This window comes from Synchiropus splendidus, chromosome 4 (assembly GCF_027744825.2).
Source record: "Synchiropus splendidus isolate RoL2022-P1 chromosome 4, RoL_Sspl_1.0, whole genome shotgun sequence".
NCBI classification, from domain to species: Eukaryota; Metazoa; Chordata; class Actinopteri; order Syngnathiformes; family Callionymidae; genus Synchiropus; species Synchiropus splendidus.
The window spans coordinates 21,673,939-21,699,020 of record NC_071337.1 but is presented as its reverse complement, the minus strand read 5'-3'; the positions used below and the strand labels follow the sequence as shown (position 1 = coordinate 21,699,020).

The 25,082-nt window shown below is 41.9% G+C and overlaps 3 protein-coding genes and 1 non-coding gene across 6 annotated transcripts; 2 read left to right on the top strand and 2 right to left on the bottom strand.

Moving 5' to 3' along the window:
- Positions 1-251: 251 nt before the first annotated feature.
- Positions 252-6,947, top strand: golt1ba (golgi transport 1Ba). 2 transcript variants are annotated; one of them, XM_053862839.1, is made up of 6 exons: positions 252-392; positions 1,634-1,725; positions 2,631-2,809; positions 3,781-3,862; positions 4,097-4,131; positions 5,959-6,947. In XM_053862839.1, exons 1-5 carry the CDS (start codon positions 368-370, stop codon positions 4,103-4,105), a joined length of 387 nt encoding a protein of 128 aa, XP_053718814.1. In that variant the 5' UTR covers positions 252-367; the 3' UTR covers positions 4,106-4,131; positions 5,959-6,947. The 2 variants fall into 2 exon arrangements, with proteins under 2 accessions (XP_053718814.1, XP_053718813.1); XM_053862838.1 differs by lacking the exon at positions 4,097-4,131.
- A 643-nt stretch (positions 6,948-7,590) lies between these two features.
- On the top strand, positions 7,591-9,686 carry spx (spexin hormone). Of its 2 annotated transcripts, XM_053862840.1 has the most exons (6): positions 7,591-7,699; positions 7,857-7,940; positions 8,345-8,402; positions 8,493-8,555; positions 9,294-9,380; positions 9,534-9,686. In XM_053862840.1, the coding sequence occupies exons 1-6, from the start codon at positions 7,694-7,696 to the stop codon at positions 9,596-9,598; spliced, it is 363 nt and encodes a 120-aa protein (XP_053718815.1). In that variant the 5' UTR covers positions 7,591-7,693; the 3' UTR covers positions 9,599-9,686. The 2 variants fall into 2 exon arrangements, with proteins under 2 accessions (XP_053718815.1, XP_053718817.1); XM_053862842.1 differs by lacking the exon at positions 8,493-8,555.
- Positions 9,687-10,883: 1,197 nt separating this feature from the next.
- On the bottom strand, positions 10,884-23,179 carry gys2 (glycogen synthase 2). Its single transcript, XM_053862837.1, has 16 exons — positions 22,939-23,179; positions 21,236-21,417; positions 20,776-20,967; positions 18,598-18,783; positions 17,858-18,002; positions 17,657-17,774; positions 17,471-17,591; positions 17,279-17,385; positions 16,739-16,798; positions 16,583-16,661; positions 14,033-14,146; positions 12,868-12,994; positions 12,699-12,794; positions 12,477-12,640; positions 12,240-12,320; positions 10,884-11,306 (listed from the first exon to the last, which is right to left on the bottom strand). The coding sequence occupies exons 1-16, from the start codon at positions 23,060-23,062 to the stop codon at positions 11,085-11,087; spliced, it is 2,118 nt and encodes a 705-aa protein (XP_053718812.1). The 5' UTR covers positions 23,063-23,179; the 3' UTR covers positions 10,884-11,084.
- Positions 17,163-17,234, bottom strand: trnaa-cgc (transfer RNA alanine (anticodon CGC)). The gene has a single exon. It is a non-coding gene; the product is annotated as a tRNA-Ala (tRNA).
- Positions 23,180-25,082: the final 1,903 nt, after the last annotated feature.

Genomic DNA, 25,082 nt, shown 5'->3' with positions numbered 1-25,082 from the left:
GTAATTCAATGATGGAAAACTACCAAGTTATAATAACAGTAGTTGCTTGTTTATATCTCATTGACACACAACACAACACAATCGGCCCCTGCTTGATAAAATAGCTTCATTGTTATTCTTACGACTATTGTGCATAATCGTCAGCTGTAATATGTGACTTAAAGGTCCATAATAATAGCATAAAAATCAACTTCTCTTCCTCTCTCGACAACGCCGCCGCCGGGTGAGATCTCGCGAGAGCGTGTGTTTCCGGAAGACGTGGCTGTTGCTGCAGTGGCAGCTGTCATCCAATTCAGTCTTCGATGAGCCCGTGTATCAGCTGACAAAGTCCTTTCTCCCCTTTTTTTAATACACACTCTGCGTTAACATGATTTCGCTAACGGACTCCCAAAGTAAGTGCTGCCTGTGGCGAGAAATGAAGCTGTGTTAATCGCTTCCCTGTAAACCGACGTTAGCAGCGACAGCAGTTTGCTAACCGTGGCAAGAAAGTTAGCCTTCGTTTTAAGGCTCCGGGCGCTTCATCCACACTCTCTCTGCACTGTCTTTTGACGTGTGTCTTAAATATCGGTCGATCATGCAGTTGAAACATGACATAACCACCTGGGCAACTTTATATTATATTTCGACGTTTGTTTCCTTGATTTATCCTCATTCAACCAGAAAAACTCGTGACGAATAAAACTTCTTGTTCATAAGGTTCTTCATGTTTTTTTTTGTTTTTTTTCTCCTTGAACTCATCGGATAGTCAGTTAAATCCCTAAACTTTTACTCAGTTGTTCCAACTCCTTTAAACTTTGAACGTGATTTGTGTGCCGCATGTCTTAAATAACTGACACACCTGCAGTCCTCTGTCGTATATTTATATGTAGGCGATTACGTGCTTCTGTGTTCTGGTTAGTGGCCACTTGCTCTCTGTTCCAACCGCGCCAGATTCTCCCCAAGTGCGTCTGGGGTTGGCCATGTGTTCTGCTTTCACACTGACCTTTTCCCGGTTCTTAGCAGTTGTTGAAAAGAATGTTTGTTTCAGTGGAATGAAATCTCGCTTTTTCCTCTCGTGATGTGGTTCTTATGGTTTCATTAATTTGGGAAACCACTGACATGCGTGAAAAATGGATTCTATATGAATTTTGACAAAGGTGAGTTCTCACCAAGAAATATGCTTGTGTGTCCATTTGATTTATGCTTTTACATTTTAGATAGGGCAACATACTTGACTCACCTAATCTAAATCCTCTCAACATCAGCAGTAATCAGAGTTAAATATGCGTTCTTTACGTCATAAGTGGAGCAGTTGCTGGATGTCCATTTTCAGAAAACCAGTTGTCCCACAGTGGTCTCCATGTGTTGAACAGAGCAGGGTGCTTGGCCAAACAAGGCTGTGTTCCATTGATCCATAACTCATCACAGTTCAATACTGATTTGGTTTGCTGTTTTCGAGGGAGTGTGGTGATGTACTGGTCAGTTACTGGATCTGAGTGCGTCTGTCATGCCAGGAATATAGTTAGAATGCTTCAGGCCACATGTCTTTGCATCATCATCCGTTCTTCTCATCGTTTGGTCAACTTCTCACACTGGTGTCATTGCATGAAGCTTCAGAACTTCTCTGTGCTCAATTTTGTTTTGTGTCCCACAGAGATCGGAATGGGATTAACAGGCTTCGGCGTGTTTTTCCTATTTTTCGGGATGATCCTATTCTTTGACAAAGCTCTCCTGGCTATTGGAAATGTGAGTACTTATCAGCCCTGACTTCATTCTTATCTTCAGAGTCTGTGAAATCAACAGGTGACAAAAGCTACAGCAGAGCTGGGCAGTTAAATTTCCTAAAGGGCCACATCATAAACTGCGACTCTTGTTAGAGGCCGTCATGCCCCCAAAAAAAAGGCGAGGTGACCATGAAATGTGACGGAAAACAACATAAGAAATGAGGATGAAATGAACCGTGTGGACGCAAGTATATTAAGAAGTGTAAATATGGGTTAAACCCTAATAAAAAATGCTTGTAAAATACATGCACCTTATTTGAATAGAAATCATAATAAAATTATGGACCAAACATCAAAGATGAAAAGGCAATGTATTTCAAAATATATAATATAATATACTAATATACTAAATACTAAAATGTGTTTACTGTTGAACCATAAATGATTAAAATGGAAACAGGATTTAAAAAATGAGAGAAAAAAATGGCAAATTATTGGCGATTATAGTTGTAGTCTGACCTCATGATGGCTGCAAAAACACAAGCTAAGGGCCACATTTGGCCCTCGGGCCGCACTTTGCCCAGGTCTGCACTACAGCATCATAAACAGCTATGTCCTTTTAAATGAATCTGTGTTGCATCGCCATTCGGAATAGCTCCAGGAAAAAAACAAAAAAAACAAACGTGTAAATCCTTCTGAATAATCTCAGATTTGAAGATCAACAGCTTGAGGGCTCTGTAGTCTGGGAACCTGTCTTCCACTTTCAGTCTATGACACAAAAGCAAGTGTTTCACTATGAAATATGGACAAATGTTGGTGTCTTCATAAACAGTTTTAATAGCAATTTTAATTCATATTGGACAAGAGTTTTAATTGAAAGATGAACATGAGTAAACTCATAATTCCTCTCGTCTTATTGCACCTTAGATCCTGTTTGTTGCTGGATTGGCGTTTGTCATTGGGCTGGAGAGGACCTTTCGCTTCTTCTTCCAAAAGCACAAGATGAAAGCCACCAGTTTCTTCTTGGGAGGGGTGTTTGTGGTGCTGATAGGTTGGCCCATCGTTGGAGTTGTGCTGGAGATCTACGGCTTCTTCCTCTTGTTCAGGTTTGAAGACACTTTTTTCTGATTATTGTCTTTTTTCAAACAGGGGTACAAAAGCTTTCAGACAGAAACCCTATCTCAAAAACAACAGAACAAAAATGACACGAAACACTCAGTCTGCACTGGTTCATGCAGTCGTTTCTATTATAGATGGTCCAAAAAAGGGTCCTGTATTTTTTTTCTTTTTTTCTTTTTTTTTTTTCTTCCAGTTCTGCATTGTGTACATTATCCACTGCATTGGATGAAAACACCTTTTTTTTATCATTTTGTCGTAATAATACACAGCTTGAACATAACTCTTTTCTTAATTACTTACAAAAAGACACCTCTTCTGTCTGTTTTTATATCATCGATCAACAAGAAAGCTGAAAGAAAGATGGTGTTTTTTTTTAACTCTTTAGCACTTAGTGGAGATTGACACTGTATAGATTTAGTCTCAGCACTGTAGAGTTCAAACTGAGTAACTCACCTCTCAATTGATACAATGCAATACAATATATGTTATTTATTAAAATACAATTCAGGAATAACATAGTTATGAAATGTGTTCCAGAATTAGCACACATGAGCACCCACAAACATGAGTGGATCAACCAAAAAAGACAAAAATAACTGAGGCAAACTCTTACAATTGGATTATAAGGAAATAAATGAATATGAAACCCAGAATTGAACCAGACATGCAAGGATGAACTATGCTCAAGAGAGACTCACTATTATACAATATGATGTAAATCCGAATGAACCTATGTTTAATGGTTAAAGGCTTTTATTTACGTTGCATTTTCTATGGGATTTGGGCTCTTCATCCAGCACCACAGTGTCACTCATTCAGCCACACACTGAGGTAGAAACATGATATACAAACAATAATTGAAAATTGTTACGCTAAGACTATATTAGCTGAATGTATGAGATCAGTTGACGCAGTGTGTTATTAATGTTTGCCACTTCTCTGTCTGTGGTCCATGCAGGGGTTTCTTCCCTGTTGTAATAGGCTTCATCCGAAGAATTCCAGTCCTGGGCTCCATCCTAAATTTGCCCTTCATCAGTGCAGTAAGTATCTCCTAGCAACAGTGGCACTTCACAGGCAGCATGGCGCCTCTTTGGCTCGTGTCTCCACCTGCTGCCTGTAACTGCTTATTAACTGGACCCTCACTGAAGGCCAAACAGATTAAAAACAGTGGAGTTAAGTGGGTGTGTTTGTCTAAATCATGGACTCCCTCCCTCCATGATGTGTGGAAAATCAGGTGTTGAAAGTGAACGTTTGTCTGTTCTGTGTTTTCTAAGCCTTCGTGAGGCTCTGAGGACAATCAGCAGTCGTGGTCAGTCACTGCCGATTATCCTTTGCATGCTGCCGTGTCTAACTCAATAACTATTCTTTCTTCATAACCCTCATGTTTACGGAAGTTACCAACAAATCTGTCTCTTTTCATCCGTATGAGAAATATCATGAATTTACTCTCCAACAAAACAGGTCTGTGTGAGAAGACCTCTCACATCAGTAGATGGGGTCGATGAACTATGAGGTCACTAAGGGAACCAGGAAGACCTGGCAGAGTTATTGTACACTCTTCATTGAACTGGTCAGATCAGAGTTTACCATAATATATGTGCCGCACCGACTGAATTTAAGAAGAAAAAAAGCTATTGTACATTTATAAGCTGCACTGGTCTAAAGGCCGCAGGTGCAGCGCTGCAGTCTAATCCCTAGAAATTCCGTATGTTCTGTGGCTTTAAACCACTATATGGTGTCACTTCTGCACTAGTCTTCTCAGGGTCCATTATCGAGACTGATGGCGATGTTCTTAGCTGGCATCATGCTACCAATATAATTGGACTTGTCCCTTCAGACCGATGATATTACAGGATAGAACGGCTCGACGTGCTGTTTCCGACCTGGTGTATTGCCAGCACTTTCCTCTGGTGTTCCTGGAGCTCCATGCATCAGCTGAGACTGGAAGTACACATGGGTGAGAGAACAGCAGCGCATTGAACACTTGGATGGCAATAGATGCCTGTAACTTCACTGGTCTGATGTGACAAGGCTCAATATCTAAAAGGTAATAAGCTGGTATGCCAGTAATAATCTGTATTATTAAGGGACATACATTATAAGAGCTGTTAACTGTTCTTCACACTGCTGCTTTTCAGTCTCTGGGTCATGCAAGAAAAGAAATCATACGCTTTGTATCAATTAAGCCATGTGATATAATGGTTGTAAAATAGTCATGTAACATGGAAAGTAACACCTTAATGTTTATAACGTATCAGAGGATTGAAATGAACCTGTATTCATTCCTTCATATACTAGCTGCAACATTGTTTATGCCGCAGGGTTCAGAGTGCGTGAATAAATAGCAGCTTATAGTATCTGCAACAAACTCACTTTTTAGCCTTGTATTTATGTATTTATTTCTAATGACGTCAAAATAACATCAAGCGACACTGCATCACAGCAGCCACAGTGGGGAAGTTGGAGATTTTCACATTGGTAGTGACTTAGTTGTTTTCAGAGTTTCCACCTTGTTTTAGCTATGGGTCACTGTTAGCATGAACAAAAGTTAAATATGGCTTTTGGCAGTATGCTCAAATGTGTGCCTGCTGCCCGAAAATGAGCTTTCAGTCAAGCTACGAGAAGTCATTGTGTGTATTTATGCTGTTGAGTCGATGTCTTCGAAATCTTCAAACTGTGTTTACTTGTATGGAACTGCATTAATGCTGTATGTTTGTGAGGCTTATTTATACATGCGTATACATTTTCAGTGAACCAGCGCTTAGTCCTGTTCAGGGTTGTGGGGAGTGCTGGAGCCTATCCCAGCAGTCATTGGGCGAGAGACAGGAATTCACCCTGGACAGGTCGCCAGTCCATCGCGGGGCACACACACACACACCATTCACACTCTCGCCTGGGGGCAATTGTATAGTGTCCGATGAAGTTACATTTGTTCCCATGCTGAGGAATGTAGAGCGAGGTGCTACAGCTGCAGAGACTAAGCAACATTTCTCCACCCACCGTTGTGTTCCTTCATGCCTGCATGCTGTTCAACACGATAACAATGTAACTCTGCTGTCCCGCTGCTCGCTACATCACTGTCACTGACTGGCCTCTCTACCCTCTTGACTTGCCTCTGTTCTTGTCTTTCCATCAGTACGTGGACAAAGTTGGCGAGAGCAACACCATGGTATAACCCTGAGCGAATGGAGGGCAGCAGGTTTTATTAGAAGCAACAGATTCCATGTGCAGACCACTCCCACTCCTGCAGCCAAAGACTGTTCTCCTGCTGTTCCAATAGACGCCAATCGAAAGCCCGTCACAGTCTGTTACTGAAGGACAGAGTTACATCTTGCCCACAAGCACCACAGACTCCGATGGTTCTGCTGTATGTGGGACGTGCGGCTCTCTGCAAGGATGAGCAGTGGACGACGGCTTACCACATGGTCATATTATCGTGCCTGTGCTTTAACTTTATTCTTACAAAAAGCTTTTATGTGCCGCGTTTTGTCTCATCGCAGTTCTCTTCTCTCTCTGTCATCTACTGAATACCAACTGTGGCTTTTGTAACGTTCCCCTTTGTTACTTGTCATTTCTGTATACGGTTGACTAATAAGTACATCAGTAAATTATTTTTTTGGAAAAATGGATCTTTGTGTTTAAGGTTACTGGCGTTGATATTTTCACGGACTTTACCAAACATATTCACAGGCGTGTCGTCGGCTGTATCGCTAAAATCGATGTGTTAATGCCTCAGTCAGTCAGCTCAGTCAGCTGTGCAGGGTTTGCTTTCTGGAACAGTGTTACAGAGCTGTTTCTTAACAGTTTACAGCTCTGCTTGCTTTGTTTTGAAGTGTGTGGATGCTGCAGCTGTAGAATGAAGCCCAGTGAGCGTGATTTGTTCTGGACTCTAGTTGCGGGCATCACAAACAAGGAACTTTCATTTGGTCAGATTTTTTTATTGTGAATTTGATCAAACCTCGACTGGTTTTGCAAGTTAACCATCAACTGATGTATACAAAACCTGTTGTGAAGTCATTTTGTTTCTGTTGCTGAAAAATGGTCTCCTTTTAGAAAAAAAAAAAAGATTAACATTCATTAGACGGTGTTTTAAGTCAAAAACACATATGACCAGGTGCTTTTATTATTGTCAGAGAAATGAATAAACTCTTACAGAAATTGATGTTGCTGCACTGCACATGCACCATATCAGCACATGTATCATCTCCACCGTGTGGAGCTTGGATTGTTCTAAACCAGCAGTGACATTTGAGAGAAGATGGTGGGATGAAAGTCAGAAGCCTTTTCAAATGAAGCTTGCTCATTCATCTGTAGTTATTCCTCTGTGGCGCCTCCAAACATGAAGGCCTCCGTTTCAACTCTAATTGTATTTCTCATTTCATTCATAAAATCCGGTGGTCATATTTCCAGGTTCCGCTCCACTGAACAGGCTGCAAACATGTCAATAATCCTGCAGCAGTAGGAGGGCGCATCCTTGCGCCGTCCGGCGGTGACATCAGCCGCCGGCCACTTTTACGACTGTCATTTGTAAGTGTGACAGCTCAGCTGCAGCGGCCGCCCAAAGTGCTGATGGCAGCTGTTTTGATTCACAACAGTATTTACAGTTCCCTCGTCCAGTCAACCAGAGCCGGAGGATTGATCTGGTTCATTCACTCCCTTCTCCAACCGACACTTCATCAAAATGGCGTGACCTATCGTTGCTGGAATAATGAGAGACAGCAGCCCGGAAGCCCCCCCTCACTCCTCCCTCCCTCCCTCCCTCCTGTCCTGGGCCGTATAAATAGAGGAGGAAGGACCACTTAGAGCAATTACCTGGACCTTTCACCTCCACATCTGCTGGGACCAGACACTGACTGTGGAACTCCATCACTATGAAGGTTGGTGACATTATTTTAAGATAATTCTATTGCTCTTTTTTTCCCCTTATGTCTAGTTTCGTCTAGTGGTCAGTTGAATGTGCTTTAAATAATTTTGGAAATGACGTGATGATCAACACGTCTATTATGTGTAGCTCAAGCTGATTCTGTGCTGCAGGGTTTGAGGAGCGCCACTCTCACGTACGCGCTGACTCTCCTAGTCCTGGCTTTATGTGTGACACCGTCCTGGAGTGCACCGAAGGTAACGTTGATACTGTGATCAAATAGTTAAGCACTGCTCTGTCTAGTTGAATATTACCGCTGTTTCAAAACTAAACTTACAACACCATGTTCCTATTGTATTTGAAAACAAAAACATATTATGCCTCCTGGCTCAGCTCTTTTTTTCCATCAAAGTGTTCTTGAGATAGAGGTAGTGGGAAATTCAGGCACATGTATGTCATACTATCACACCAGCAGACAGCCAAGATGCCTGGGATGGTGTCCTCACTCCTTTCTTCCCTGCACTCTTTGAACATAAAGAAGGATGTATGAGCTCTGAGTCCTTGACTTGTTCTGACCATAAATACCAACATGGGTTGTGAGAACATCGATGAAAGCAGGTGTTGAGTGACCTGTTTTAACAGAGATAACTTGATGTTCCAGGGCTCTTTCCAGAGGAGAAACTGGACTCCGCAGGCGATGCTGTATCTGAAAGGCACTCGTATGTATCTCCGTCCTCGCATGCTCTCTAACGCGTCTGTCAGACTCCACGTTCTCCCGCAGAGGTAACCAGAGCTGTGCACTTTTCCAGAGGGACGCAGGTTCATCTCAGACGACCAAAAAGTGGGAGATGTGTATGACACGTTACACTTAGGTACAGCAATGTTTCACTGAGTTTCAGAGCGGCATGGTTGTGCTGAACCGTGCCAAACCAGCCGCTCGGATTGCTTGCAGTTCATCGTGAAAACCCAAACCTGCGTGCATCAAAGAATGAGCTGAATGCATTTATTGATTCATGAGAAGCACAATATTCATAAATGGCTCATGCCGTCTGCTGTTTATGAATATTTATACAACTTCTTTCTTTGGAATGCAGTTCCCAATGATGTATTTTGCAAATTTTACTTTGAAACCAAAGTCAGAAATCTTCCCATTTTCACTTAAAAAAAAATAATTATAATAATAATCAGCATTTATATCAGTTTAATTGGTACAGACAACAATCGCTTATTTATACTTTCAGTCAACAATTATAAAGATTTGCCAACCTATCAAATTTGAGATTGGTCACTTTATATAAGTGAGCAAATAAATGGGCACATTTCTAACTTTTAGTTTCAAAATAAGAGACAGCTTGACGCAAAATACCCGCACCATGTTGTTGTTTCTCATGTCAATGCAATTTTCATAAATAAAAAAAAAAGCAGGCAGCATGGTTCAAATGGAATCACAGACGAGTCCAAATAGGAGAATAGCGTCAAACAGTTTATTGATATCCACATTGATTTAATGTTCTGAATGATGATCTATTTGACTATAGTAAGCTGTGTGTAAAACTCTCTTTTTCGTGGTTGGGTTTCTGTCTCATTTGTCGACATCTGTCTGGTCTCAGAGACCCGCAGTCAGAACACAGAGAAGCTGAGTGTGGACCAGGCAGCCACTGTTCTGCTCAACTTCCTGCAGCAGGCACGCGAGGGAGGTGAGAGGTCGACGGTCCAGAAACGCACCATAAATTGCACTTTTGGCTGCAATTCAGTCAGAAAAAAGAGGATGTTGTGACCTGTACTATATTTGTTTTTTAGCTTGAGTTGTATTGAAATGTCAACAGTAAGGATTTTCTTTTGTTTTCCAGCTGAGGAAAACCAAGACGAGGTGTATTACCAAGAGATGCCAGTGTGGAAGAGAGAGTACTTCTGATGGTGTTTGTGGAGAACCAGTTTTGTTTTTAATGTGTCAAAAATGTTATTTTATACATGTAATGCTCCTGTAAATTTGGGCTGTGATATTTTAATAAAGGCTTTGAACTGATTATGTTGTTCTGAGACTTTTCAGGATACTGTGTTTATGGTGCTGCATTGAAATAAAAGTAAAATGTTTCTCCTCTTTCAACATTAAAAGCATTAGTATATTTTAAGATTTCTTTTTCTATTTAAAGGTTACTCAACCAGATCTGTCCAACTTCTGCATTATTTCACATAATTATACTTAAGTTTCCATCCAAATATTACGCTTAAAATTCGAAGAATTCATGTGAATTAAGCAATAAAAAGAGTTGTTTTTACAAGTTTGTCCATATTCAGTCATGCACTAACTGCTAAGATGCTAGCAGCATGGTAAAGTATTGCAGGAGGATAATGGGAAGTTATGTGCAGCTAAGACTTGTACCGCCTCAATTTGTGGAGCTGAAACAGGACTACATCACTGAAGTAGTTAGGGTCATGCTAAATGCAATATGCACATCTTGACAATTTGTCGTTAGAGAAGTAAACAATGTATGTAATATGTCTAATTCGCTGATGCTAACAGCTAAGCTAATGGTCGGACAACAGCTTCAGCTAGCTTTAGTGATTAATTCGCATCAAAATAGTTCAATTTCAAATCGTTTTCTGAATTTAGTTGTGTTGTTTTGTTAGCAGTTTGGTACAGGTGTAGAAATACATCACTTATAATCCAGCTAAAAGACAAAAAAACAATTGTGAGACTCACAAGTCTTCACAACTCTAAAGCAAAACATTTTCTTTGGATACTATTGGATAATTTCCTCCAATCTATCACTTGCTTTGGAAGCGAGTATTTGGCACAGAATCCCTTGATTTTATGTGTTCTTTTGGAAGCCTGACAAATCTACCTGGTTTATTGAAGTGGTAATTTATTCTGGATTGTTTCATGTAAATAGTCAAAATGACTAAATTACTGGGAGAGTGTGAATCTCCACCAAGTACCTTCAGTCCACTCCCAGCACTATCTCCCAATTTTGAGAATCCTTTAAAAATTCCTCCAGACGGTGAGCCGGATCCCTCCCAAAATGGAATCATTTGTTCCTTGTCCCCTTTCACATATTACCTGAAAATGTTATCCAAACCCTGTCCATAACTATTCAAGTTAATTTGAACACAGAGAAACAGATACCAACGTCGGAGACTGAACTTCCTGGGCGGATGTCACTATTTTCGTAAGGAATAGAAATGCATGTTTGTAGTCTTGAACGAAACCTTTTATTTAACATTATTTTGGTGGATAGTATAGGTTTTACATGGCAAGAATACTTCATGTGACAGATCAAAATTTCTTTGGTAACAGGTTTCAAATATCTATTCACTCCATGAGCATTTTAACTCCAGGCAGACATGCAATTTTTAAACAGTATGATCCTGATTCATACTTTCATTTTGTCATGGTTTCACTAGTTTCCAGACTCCCCTGGTTGCTTCTTCTTGCCCTCCGGCACGGTCCCCAGGAAGAATGGAGCCTTAATGTTCAACCGGTCCCTCTCCGCCTCTTCGTCGTCATCATAGGGCTCGTGGTCATCGTCATCCTCCACGTCACTGTGGTGGGGAGTGGAGTGGACCGAGGCGGAGGGCGAGGGGGGCACAGAGTACGGTTTGGGATAGCGGAAGCCTTCGGTCTGAGGAGGACAAAGCAACTCAGGTCATTGTTTTCACATCTGCATCAAACCTTCTATTTCCCAGCTTATTATTGCTTGACGTTTTTGTATCCATTCCACATTTATTTTGAAAACACAAAGCAGTCTGTCTGGCTTTAATGTAGCGCTACGTTAGAGTTGCAGGAGGAACAATGAGTGAATCTGGACTCAGCCAAAAAAGGAGGCCTTTTTTTCCTGTTAGCAATATTCCACCAACAGCTTTAACTTTTTCACAGATTTTCCCTCTTGTAGCAATATGTTTTGCCATCTGTAATAAAGCTTAGTTAAATGTGTATTAGCTAGTGCATTCCATCAAACTCACACGGAAACTCCGACTTGAACAGATGATACTCCAACACTAATATTAGTAGTTGACCTACAATTCCATGCTGCACACCTTAACAAAACATCCTGGGAAGCCTTGAGGAAACCAGCCTCTTCTTTGCATTCACAATATTCATATTCTTCTTCCTTTTCACTCGTAGTATTTAGTTTTTTTTTCATATCAAACAGCTTTCCTTCTTTATCCCAAGTTTGAATCTGCATTTGGTTCAAGTCTCTGAGTTATAATTCTTATTGTTATTATATATTCCAGCAGTCTAGCAGGTCGAATAACAAAAGGAAGGATGGAATAGGTGAAGACTTGCGTCATACTACACTATAGTTGCGCTCCAAAATGAACGCCTGTCAATCATCCAAATGTTAGACTGTCAATTAAAGCCTGACAAATATGTGAATGTGTGGCTGAACAGGTTCTCCCTGCAGGGATATCATGTGATGCTGTTCATGGTGTCCGAGTCCTCAGCAAGGATTAGCTGTTAAATGCCGACTTCTTCCGTGTGATGAGGAATCCCGATAAGGTCAGAGTTTGAAGGGCTGTGTTTAAATGCTTATTGTGTTTTTCCTTCTTCCTACCTTCAGTGGAGCGGATGGGTCTACTTTGAACTTGCCAGGGAAAGCTCTGCTGAGCGCCAGGTGTCGGGCGTGTACATAGAACTGAAAATCAGAGGACACAACAGACACTTTTCATGTGAAAGAGCACTCATTCCCTGCCGTACTATCCAGATTGTTGCGTTGCTTTTCATTACTCACTGACTAATAGCAAGAGCTTTTTTCCATCCAGCAGCAGCTCTGACTGGTGCTGAAACCTACCCGCCCCAAGTATCTCCAGTCCAAGAGGTCTGACAGCCTCTCAGTTCTGTTGCGTTGGATGATGCGCTGACGGCGAGACTGCTGGCAGAAGTTAAACATGAACTGGGTCAGCTGGTTACAGGACTCCTCCGGCGACCGGAACCGTCTGTCCACGATATATATCCCTAAAGATAGAGACGGTTAAGACAGTAAAGGGCCCAGACGCGATGGTTGTGTTGTTACCGTAGGCAGCAGGATCTGAAACATGCTCCTCCATGAAGCAGCCAAAGCCCGACAGGTTGGTGGTCACACTGGGAATGCCCATCACAGTGCATTCACCTGGGGAGGCAGATGTCTGAGTCATGTATTACAGGGTGCGTATTAATGGGGTGCGAGGTGGTGCGGTCTATACCAGGTGTGTAACCCCAGGGTTCATAGTAGGAGGGGAAGACGCCGAGGTTGCAGCCACGGACAAAGTCATCGTAGTCCATTGGCAGCAGCGGACTGGTGGAAGACAGGAACTCTGGGTGGAAGATGACCTGACAGAGACACGAGTCAGCACCAGGGTATTGGGTATACAGTTCATAGAGAATGTTTTGATGATGAAAGCAAAAGTTTGGTCAAAGTGCCATCGCATCTATTCATCTGATTAGCCAGCTAAAGCAAATGCTATTTACTTTCCAACACAATCTAGTTTCTATCTAGTCTAAACAAATCTCAACCGGCCTCACTTGAAAGCCACATTTCTATCTTGCTCCACAAAGACATGCGTCATTCTTGCAGCCTCATTTCATTTGAAACGGTAGATAGAGTTAGTGTTGTAGCACTCGAGGTCGGTCTTTTTTTGGGTCTTGCTCTCGTCTCAGTCTTGGACTGGGCAGACTCAGTATAGAGACAGACAGAGAAAACTGTCATAATTGGTAAATGTTATAAATAAAAGAAGGATTCTGGCTTTTTGTTCAGTTTTGTTGTGTTTTTTCTTCAATAGTTATCTGGGGTCTCCAAATGATACATAATGGGGCCACAGTGGGTTTTTGCTGGAACTAATGTGGAGGATACCCAAACACCACGCTGCTTGCTCGTGTACAAACCTCTTTCTCAGGAAACATTTCTCAGTGCACCAATTCCATATGTCCCACATGATTCAATGTGATGTCATAACCAGAACATCCGTGATGGAGGCAACTAAATGAAAGTGCGCAGACTTTTTAAAATCGAGTTATGGTTTGCTTTGTACTGAATATAGATGTGACATAACCACAGAGGTGCTGTTCTTTTATTTCTTGTTAGATGACTGTTACTTAAACTGAAATGACCATTTTGTTCATTTTGGTCTCTTTAGGTTTTAGTTGTACTCCTGTATTTAACATGTCTTTTGTTTTTATGAGGAGAATAACAAACATTTACAACTACCTCTAACCAAGACACATTTAGAAAGCGATATTTAAGATTGAAGAAAGCAAAATGATTCAATGCGTATACAGTTCAAAATATTCAGGTCAAAGCAGGATTAAACTTCCTTTTTCATTCATCAGACCCCTGGAAGTCCAGCTGAGCGCCAGGACCACCAGACTGACCTTCACACGGTCTGTCCTCGAATTAAAGAGGTTGATCCGTCTGACGTTGGTCAGGATGGGATCCGTGGAGTCGTCCAGCATGTTGTGGGTGGTCACCGGTGGCAGGCTGTGTCTCTGCAACAGGAGGTTGTTTTCAGTAACATTCTGTTGGTGTGTATTAACATGGGAAATCAATATTCAATGAGAGGTGAGCATGTTCATCACTTACTCCTTCAAGCTGATGACATCCCAAATGGCTGTGCATGAGCAGGGACCTAATATTCCTGACATGTGAGGAGTTTTGGATGGATTTACCAGGCATTCTACTGCTATTCCATGAACCTAAACCAGAGAGGCTTTCTCTTTCCCTTTAGGTCTTGAACAAGCTTTGTGTTCATTCTATTGCACAAAACAGACCCATGTTTGACACTTTTCTTTTCACCCTTTTGCAGAGCAGCACAACCTTTTTAGACATGCTGACTGTTTTTTTTTTCCACTTTTCATCTGATCTGTCTTTTTCCAATGTATCTGAATATCGCCTTGTTCTTTCTAACATAACGCTCTGATAGCTTGGACGACTGTTAAAAACAGATCTGACTAGAGATAGGAGAGATTCCTGAGCAGGAGGATGCAGTTGCTTCTTATCTCCATCAATACAAGAGTTGACGGTTATCACATGACACACTTCATGAAAACGAACCTCACCATGACAGTTCACTTTAAAGGGTTAAAACGCAAACAAAGTGATTGTGAGTGCTGTAAAACACCACACTGTGAAATAAACCTGCTACAGCTGAGTGAAAGCCCTTTCCATCTGGGTTAAATATGGCGAGCAGGAAATTAAAAATCACAACATGGCGCTATACCGTGGTCACAGATCTTCAGGATGTCGAGTCCATCATTCCCACACACCCGTGGCCGATCCAACCAACACTCCAGTCCCAGCGCATATTGGCGTTGACATAAATTTATTTAATTGAGAAAGACCTGTTCATCGGCGTTTTGCTTGTAACGCTGGACTGTAACATACATCACAGGGGACAGGCCCATCGACCCGCGCGTGCGTTGGAAGAAGCTAATTGACTGGCTCTTAGATTGGTTACAGTAGTGACGCTCATTCATGCTTTTTGGCTCGAGGGGAATCCCACTCATTCATCCCCGCATCTTTCGTCAGGAGCAACAGGAGCCAATCTCTCCCATTGATCAGGGACCGCTCGTCCCCGGGTGACGTGAGAGTGAAGAAGAGGGGGGACACAGCTGCTGTTTACTGGGCAAAACTGCATTTATAATTTCTTTGTTATTTAATTGATATTCATGTGCAGCTATTATTACACTTGACCAATTCTATAAAAAAAAAAGAAAATGTAAAAAAAAAAGAAGAAATAATTAAATTATTATAATATATCAATGTCTTGTATACATTCTACTTAGTTGATAAAATATTACAACCATTAAGGTTAGTAATAAATTGGAAAAATATATATATACGTCAAATTAAAATTTGTATTTACCTTATTAACTTTCAATAGTTAAGCAGACTCAGTCTGTAAATCTTAAATTTATGAATATACTAAGACAGAATATTTAAACATGATGATTTATTGGCAATAATAAAATATAATATGATGTGATGTTACTGAAAGAGAAATTTAAATATCCGTGAACAAGATATTTCTAGTTTTCAATAATTATACTGCATTGTTTGTTTGTTTTTTTATGTGGTTACTGTTTTATTGGATTTATTTGCATACAATCTTCAGAAAATACTTTTACTCCATATTTTTAAAGACGCACTGCGAAGTTAACACATCGGTAAATATGCAAAAAAATACTTAATGTAACGGCACAAATTATCGGGTGATTATAAACAAGGCACATAAACAACCGCTCGCTTGTTTTTGTTGGCGCGCTCTCGAGCGTTGCTCAACCTTTTTCACGGCACATTCGGTTCATCGATTAAATCCTGAGGCGCATCACCAAAGCAACCGCAGCCAAAACGCAATTGTGCTCAGTGGAAAGTCCTGAACAAACGTCTCACGAGTCTTTGCTTCAAAACAACATTCTTTCTCACTTCACACTTCGGAGCGCATTTGACCGACTTCACAGCGAGTGAGCGGGAAGAGGAGCGTCAAATCCTGCGCCATAGATCTACAGTGTACAGAACTAGTGAGACTGAATCCATGTAAATTTACGTTGGTAAATTTGGTAAATAAATTTACCCCAACTACTCAACTACTTCATCGTATCGCCCACCTTTAGGAGTGTCTTCAGGACAAATGAGGAGAAATTGCATCATTCCTCACGGCGCAGTAGCGCCACCATGTGCTCCGTCTCTTGTTCTGGTTCTAACTGGCTGTAAATCTGAGTCAGGTAGAGACAGCAGGCTGAGACAGGTCACCTCTGCTGGTCACTCTAGAGATGCTTCACACCTGACTCTTGTCTCTGTCCAGCCCCGCCTACTCTCACAGAACCTTTCCATGTTGAATGAATATAAATGACAAGCATAGAGGAGAAACAGCTGAAGGCTGCAGTCACTCGTGCATCTTGACCTAAACAGTCAGAGCTCAGTACCTGTGTGGCATAAATAGCTCTCTTCATAATGGTGACATCATCTCGGTCCAGGATGGTGGTCATGTCAGGGATTTGACCTCTGAGGACAACAAAGCCACATGTCACTATGGAGGAAAGAGAACAGCTATGTTTCCATATGTGACCAATGACACATACTTCAGTAGAGCATCATAAAGCCTTTTGCCAAACTTCTCCTTCACACTGTGAGCCGTATCCCTGCGACAGAAAAAAACAAAACAGAAAGACATGAAAGCAGGGGAAATGTTTTATGGAAGTTTCATTCATTCATTTGGTTGTAAAAATACAACACAATATGTTGCTCCTGTGGCGCATGAAGAGACTGCTGTTATATTTTTTCCTGAGAGATGAGAAAGTTTGTTTTTGTGTGTGAGCTTGAGGAACATGAATTTGGATGTGAACTCCAATGTCCTGTCTGAACCTGTGAAACTTGTCACTCAAGTGAATGTCATTCTTTTTGCATTAAAACACCAAAATACACTTTTTAAAAACTCTGAATATGACATTGTTGATTTGACTGAAACACGGCCCCTCAAAAGACCAGCCCGGACAATTCAGCAAATGGAGATGCTGGGGATTGAACCCAGGACCTCATACATGCGAAGCATGCGCTCTACCACTGAGCTACATCCCCTACTGTGCTTCCTTTCCTCCCAGGCTCCTTATCAGTGCACATACCAGAGCTGTTTGCGGATGGCCTGTCCTTTCAAAGACTCCACATTGAAGTTGTTGGTTTTCGCCGGCATGATAAAGAAAACCACCACAGTCATGTCATTTCTGTGAACCTGTGGAGAGGCAGAAGTAGTATTAGCGCAAGTCATAGCAGAGGATAACCTGGCAACTAGTCAAGTGTAGGCACGCGATGATCACCCGCAGCAGGTAGTTGAGCCTGGACAGTGACTCCAGGAAAATGTCGGCCCCCTTGTTGGAGAACTCGTATCGTCCAGCGATGAAAAAGAAGAGAGTTTTTTCCAAGTTGAAGTCCAGGTGGCTTGTATAAAGAACTGAGGTTTAGTCACGCTGAAACGGAATATTGGTGAAGAGAAACGGAGTCACCCATAAAAGTGCCCTCTCACAAACTCCTGGATGCGAGTCTTGTTTGTGGAGTGCAGGTTCTGGAACTCGTGCATGGCTGAAAACTTCTTGACGTTGAGCCCATTCGGAGTCACCACATCTGGAATATGGAGCACAATAAAGGAGTCAAGTCAGGGCTGAAGGGTGTGGTTGGTGAGGAGCGCCTCAGTGGTTTCTGTCCACCTGCTGTCCTGTGCAGCATGTGGTTGGCCTCCACCGCTGTGATCTGGGAGACGGTGGTGAAGACGTGAGCGCAGTGGACGGCCGCTCTCTCCAGGCAGTAGCGATGGTAGATCTGCCGGTCGCCCGCCTCCTTGTCGATGTTGAACTGCGACACACAACACATCTCGAGTTGAAACACACTGTTGCTGCATATGTTTTCTTGAATCTTGTGCCTCTTTGTCTCAATAACAATATATATGAGGTTGCGCGTTCGTGATAACTCTTTTCCACAGTGTATTTGAGGATAAAAATACAAACATCACGATCAAAGGATGCAATGGAGACACTAACTGCATTTGACTTGAATTGCATCCCAGAAATATTCTTCTTCCAGAACTGGTTTCCCTTGTGTACACTTCCAAACAGTGGTCCAATTCTCACTCATGACAAACATTCAAATGTCGCTAAAACTTTAATTACCAAATTCATTCCTCTCGACTTCCTGTTTTCAGAGTCAGCGATGATAAAAATAAATACTGATGTGGTTTAGTCAATACACCTTGTCAGTTCAATCATCCACCGAAGGACGGCCTTTTACTCAATTAACCTTTAGGAGCTGGAGCAGTGAGACGCTGCTCACTGATCCACACGCAGTTGAACAACATCAATGATGCGGTAATGATATTAGTGAACGCCTCTGCTACGTATTGATTGACACAAACACAAGGCTGCTTTTGAAATGAAAGAACATCAGTGCTCACCTTGTCCAGGTTGTTGTAGAAGTCTGCGTTCCCAGCACAGAGGTATCGACCCAGCAGGGTGGCGTGTGTGGTGAAGACGGTTGCCAGAGGAAGCTTCCTGGAGCGAGACAGGATCAGCCCTGGACCCGCCTGCCACTCGTGGAAGTGAGCCACAACATTTTTACTGTCGCCCAACTCATCTGTGAGCTGCAAGGAGAGGATGGGCAGAATGCAGTGAGTCGCAGTGTTCGGAAACATTTACTCATCAACTCTGAAAACTTAACAAGGCAGAGCTCCGACGCTGAGACAAAAATAACAATGGAAGGAATTGTTTTCTATCCAATAAAAAGGATCAGGCAGGCTTTTTAAAGGTGACCATACCAAAATATTGATCGCATGCTTATGTCATTGGACATCGAAGAAGCCGTTGAGCGTAAAATATGGACATACCTTTTTCATATCTTACAAATTTCGTTGAATCAAATGATAATAAAACAATCCACAATCCTCAGTTTTGACTAATGTTTCTTCAACCATTGCTGGGATTAATACAGGTGAAACCCCACACAACATGTATCTTTATGCCAATGAATTCTGCGAGATGTGTGCAGTATATGTTTTCAACAGGGATTCAAGGAGGCCAATAGTTTACCTGCCACTCACCTTTACCACCTGTATTATTTTTTTGGCCATTCAAATCTCTCTGTTGCTTCATCTGACGTTTAAGGCAAATTTCAATCTCCATTTGAATCCTATAAAAAAGGCTCTACAGAGTTGGACCCCTCCTCCTTCAGCTGTATTTGGCAGAATTTCACTTATTAAAATGAATATCCTCATTATAGAACATTATAAACTCTGAATACTGAAGTTAGAACTACAGTCTGGTTCCCTAATGGGTCTTCTATTTTGCAAGGATTTTACCCGACGCTTCATTTGAATCCTGCTTCTGTATTCCTTGGGTATTCAAACCAAGATGGTAGCAGTACTGAGAAGGTCATGGAGATGTGTCAGACTCCATTGAAAGTAAATTGGCATGAAATAATCAAATTCTTCATTCGTCAAAGGGACATAAACATTTGGACCTCATACTTAGGACTTTTCATGGCTTCAGTACTTGCCGACTTCAAAACTGGAGGGTTGAATTGTTAGATCAGTGTTTTTCAACCTTTTTCAAGCCACAGCACCCTTGGTTCATTGAAAAAATCCAGACACCATCAACGGAGCCTCGGCCAAAGCTCGCTTGCGCTATAGAAAATTCTTATTAATTTGTGAAAAACTGTAGTTACTGACACACAGTTATTTTGCCATGCTATTTGCAGAAACAAATTGCAGAAAATGTATTTGCTTCAAATTTGTCCAGAAAGTGGTGGGCTTCTTCTTTTCCTTTCGGCTTCTCCCTTCAGGGGTGGCCACAGTGGATCATCCTCCTCCATCTCACCCTGTCCTCTGCTTCCTCTTCTCTCAAACCTACAAACCTCATGTCCTCCTTCACCATGTCTTCCTCTCCACCTTCTGCCTGGCAGTTCCAACCTCAACATCTACCTACCAATGTACTGGCTCTCTCTCCTCTGTACATGTCCAAACCATCTCAATCTAGCCCCTCTGACTTTGTCTCCTAAACACCTGCCAGGTTCCTGATTCTATCCATCCTGCTCACTCCCAGAGAGAACCTCAGCATCTGCTACCTCCAGCTCTGCCTCCTGTCTTCTCCTCAGTGTAACTGTTTCCAAACCATACAACTGTTTTGTACACCTTCCCTTTCATCCTTGCCGACACCCTTTTGTCACACATCACACCTGACACTTTTCTCCAATGATTCCATCCTGTCTGCACACACTTCTTCACCTCTCTCTCACACTCTCCATCACCCTGGACAGTTGAGCCAAAGTACTTAAAATCCACCACCTTCTTTATCTCTGCATCCTGTACCTTCACCTGTCCACTTTGGTCCCTCTCATTCACACACATGTATTCTGTCTTAGTGTGGCAAACCTTCATTCCTCTCCTTTCTAAGGCAAACCTCCACCTCTCTAGCTTATCTTCCACTTGCTTCCTGCTCTCAGCACAGATCACAATGTCATCTGCAAACACCATTGTCCAAGAAGCCGGCAAAACGCTGTGCTGGATAAACTTCCTATTGAGGTGCGTCCAATATCAATAGTAATGACATAGAGACCGTGTGAGGGGTCCGGGACTGACCTCCTTGAAGAACCAGGCGATCAGGGATCCCAGGATGAGCGAGTCGTTGGCCTCCCTGTCGTGGTACGGAAGCCCAATCTGGCACGTGTCCCACAGATCCCCCTTCCAGCGGTCCAGGTTCCAGGCTGCCGAGCCGATGTCGAACAAAATAACGTAGGGGCTCCCCTCAATCAGCCAGCGGCCAAAATGAACCTGCCGTGCATTTAGAAAATTTTTTGTAAATGCTGTTGCTGTGAGCATCATTCTCTGAGTCATGCAAGCTATTTGTACTATACACTCACTAACTTTGTTTTGTTAGTAGCAGGAGCACTGAAAGCAGTGGCTACAACAAATGTAGCTGTTTACAGCAAGCAAGGATTTGAACCTAAGCTAGTTTGGTTATTGTCTATTGGTGGAACCTTAAGGAACATCTGCCCTTGTCTAATCCAATTGCAAGCACTGTTGGATGACACACACACACCTGGCAGCCATTGTGAATCAGAGCGTCCATGGCTTTCCTGATGGCAGGGTTGGGGGGCTCGCAGCCCTCCACCTGGGTCTTGAAGTTGTGCTCAAAGTACGGCCCCATCATGCAGTAGTTCTCACCCCACTCGTCCACTGTGATCTTGGCCTTAGTCTGGATCACCGTGTAGATTCCTCCAACTGCATGAAGAGAGCCATTCTGAAGAAACTCAAGGATCGCCGGTCACAAATAAGTATTTTCATTGCAAGCTGGGGCTACTGTGTTAAAGCGCTCACCTGCTGGGGACTACACAGTAATTCAAGTCAATGCATGCAGTGGACACAAATGTTGGAATAGCTTTCAATGTGCCGCTACTATTTGCTCTGTAAAATGATTTATTTTAATGATTTTCAACACTATTCCCTCAAGCTTTGAACTAAAAAAAAACCAAAAACATTATTTGACCTTGACCCCATAGGTCAAGGTCTGAAAATGGCCACCATACATCTACACAATCAAACTCAGTGATGTGTGCTTCTGTTTTGTTTTGATGTTGCATCATGAAGACATGTGCCAACATCGCCGTCACCCCCTTGGCAAGCAAGCATCGATTGTCTGTGTAAAATGACGTCAGTATTACATGAGGTAACGTAAGTTGTGTAAGACGGAAAAACAACGGTGACGTCTGTTTTGAGTCCTTAAAAACCGGAACAATACAAAAACAACCAAAAAAAATGTATGTATATACTATATAAAACGTGGACAGTATCAGTAGTGTTTTAAAGTAAAGACACAATTTGTGTTTGTGTTTACCAGCAACCAACTAAAAACAAAGATTTTCTAAATACAGAACTTTGGAGTGTTCAAGTCCATCCCTACATTTTAGTCAGCGTAGTGTGGCGCTGTGAGAGATACTATTTATATATGAACATGTTGACTTTAGTTCCACATGTGGATATCTGTGTTAGTGCAGCAGTTTAATCTTTAACTCTTCAGAACTCACGCGCAAATTCACTGTTTACTTTTGAAAGGGCAAAGTGTCTCATAGTTAACCTCCACTGATAGCAAATATGACATGTATTACTGATTTCTTATCCCACAACACGACTCGCATTTTTTATTCCCATAAGTTCAGGGCAGGCACACGAGGATACATTGCACTACAAAGGTGATTATGCGTGAAAACAAAAAAATAAAGTTGTGTATGAATGACATATGTATAATTCAGATTTTGTTGTATTTTGTGCTGTACTATCATCAGAACCTGTGCAAATTGTGTTTCCAAATGAATAGCATGTCTTATTATTATTTGGTCAAATAAATATGCAAAATTAGCCTTGAAGACATTTTTTTAATTTTGCATCCATGTAAATAGATAAAAATATAAAAATATATACTTAGAAATATAAATAGATAAAATAAATTGATGGGAAATAATGCAAGGCAAATGCACCCAGCATTAATATTCTGTCATATATTAAGACAATATCACAGTAACTGTTGAATGGAGGTGGACCAAACCTATTTAGTCATTTTGTGCAACTTGTATTTATCAGAAGCAGTGTTTCCCAATGTCATGAACATTACAGTCACATTCTGCCTGTCCTTGTCATTCTTACAGCCTGTATTCACATCATGTTGAAATGAAACTCTTCACCTCACGTTCCAAAACTTACTACTACACAACTACGCTTAGTACTACACAAACAGAGAAACAAGACCTTTGTTGGTGACCTCCCAGGCCACCTCGAAGAGGAGCAGGTCCTCCACTGGCAGCTCGTCCTCCTCCCAGGCCGGCAGCACTCCACTGAGGGAGGTCATGGACAAAGACCGTGACAGCGGCATCTCACAGCGCTTGGCACTCGAGCACGACTCAGAAGATCCTTCACCCAGGCCTGCAGGGAGTCTGAGTCCGGGTCTCCGAGGCGTCAATCGTGCAGGTGGATATAATGTGGAGGGATGAGGGCAAAGAACTTGGACTCCGCCCACTTCGGTGAGCCTTCACATGTGCAAACACACGTACTTGTGTGAGGGTGAAAGGTTTTGTGATTGGAAAGCAGGTTGTGAAATGCAGCAACATGACTGCCACCGCAGCTGGAACATTCCAGCAGTGCTGAGGCAGACAGCTGCAGTCAGGCACGCACACACTCTCTCACACACACACACACACGTGTAGCAATATTTATTTGTATGAAATCACCAACCATCTCACCTCCTCCTCAGGTTCTAAGTCTTATATGGATCTGCTGTCCAAAAGGCCTCAGTGGCCGGCTAAGACTGGTCATCGCAAAACGGTCGCGCCAGAACTGTGTGTCAAACCAAGCACATGAGATGCCAAAAAGATGATGACAAAATTGTTTTCATCAAATGGTCTGTAAGAGACTATTTTGGAGTCTAGCAAACAGCATCCAGCATCTCCGGGGTTACTGTCATCCACTGTCCTGCTTCACCTCTGACTCCACCTCAAGACCAGGGCCTTCAGTTTGGCACCTTTTTAATGTACATTTGACTTAGTCTTGTGATCACAAATGTGGAAACTATAAGTGATTGTAGCATAATGGCCTATATATATATATATATGTTATACCTATCTCTTGTACACTCTAATATTTAGAAACATAAACCGTGATTTAGCATTACCAGTGGCGGCACTAGACCTATTGGTAATATTAAATAGATACTACTGCTACTACTACTACTACTACTACTACTACTACTACTACTACTACTACTACTAATATCTATATAACAGTACTAATACTTTTCGTACAACCACGTGTTGTTATTATTAATTTTATTACTAGTAGTAGTAATAATCATCATCATAGTAGTAGTGGCACAATATATGCACTAGCAGTTTCTGCAGTTGCAGAAATAGTTGCAGTGTTTTTGTTTTTTGTTTTGTTTTTATTCCAGCTTTTGAGCTAGTAGTATAAATCATAGCATCATTTTATTAGTCAAGCCAAAAGTATACACAGACTTCTTTGTATAACAATATTTGTATTTATAGAGTTTGTTGATTTATTGTTATTGGACACTGTTGAGCTTATGCACAGACAGTCACAGCTGTATTAGTCATGTATTGTTATATGTTGCCATAGTAATAGTTGTATATTAGTCATTTCATTCATGGTTGTGCTGTAGAAGCCATGCAGTCGTCATCGCTGTGGTAAAAGGTCGTCCCAGAGGAGCTGTTTGTTTGTCTGAAATGAAAGTAGTTGTCGCTGCTGTAATGACAGCTGTTTCCAGTGAAAGGGGAGTAGCTCTTTTTGTGAAATATGAGGAGGATTGACACCATTTGTAGTAGTGGTCGTTGTAGATGAAGTAGTAGTGAGAGTCATTATTTTAGAAACTGTTGAGTAATCAGAGGTAGTGGTAGTCATGTAGCAGTCTAACTAGTATCAGAAGTCGGAGTTCTGTTAGTAGAAGGGCTAGTATTTACAGTGGCATTACATGTACTATGAGTATGGAGGTATCTGGAAGCATTAGAAATGTGTTTGGATCTCATTTTTTGGGCACATTTAGAAGTAGCCTGCGGTAATTCCCTGTCCTGTTTCTCCATGTTCCAAGTACTTATGCGACCGCAGCGTCAGGAACAAAAGAACAAGCATGGTCCCAGTGTCACAGATAATTCACTGCTCCCCATTTTGGCCAATTTCACCTGTTGAGCCAGATGTGTGAGCAGCCAACAATTCCCAGAACAGCAGCTGAATGATGCATTTCAGCACCAGCAGTGATGGACAGCTCCGCAATTTTCCTTCCTGTCGAGCTGCGCGGTGATAGGCTGATAGCTGCGGGAGCAGGAGGTCATCTGGAGGGGATAAAAGCACAAGTTTGCTCAGCAGGTAAACAAAGACACATCGGT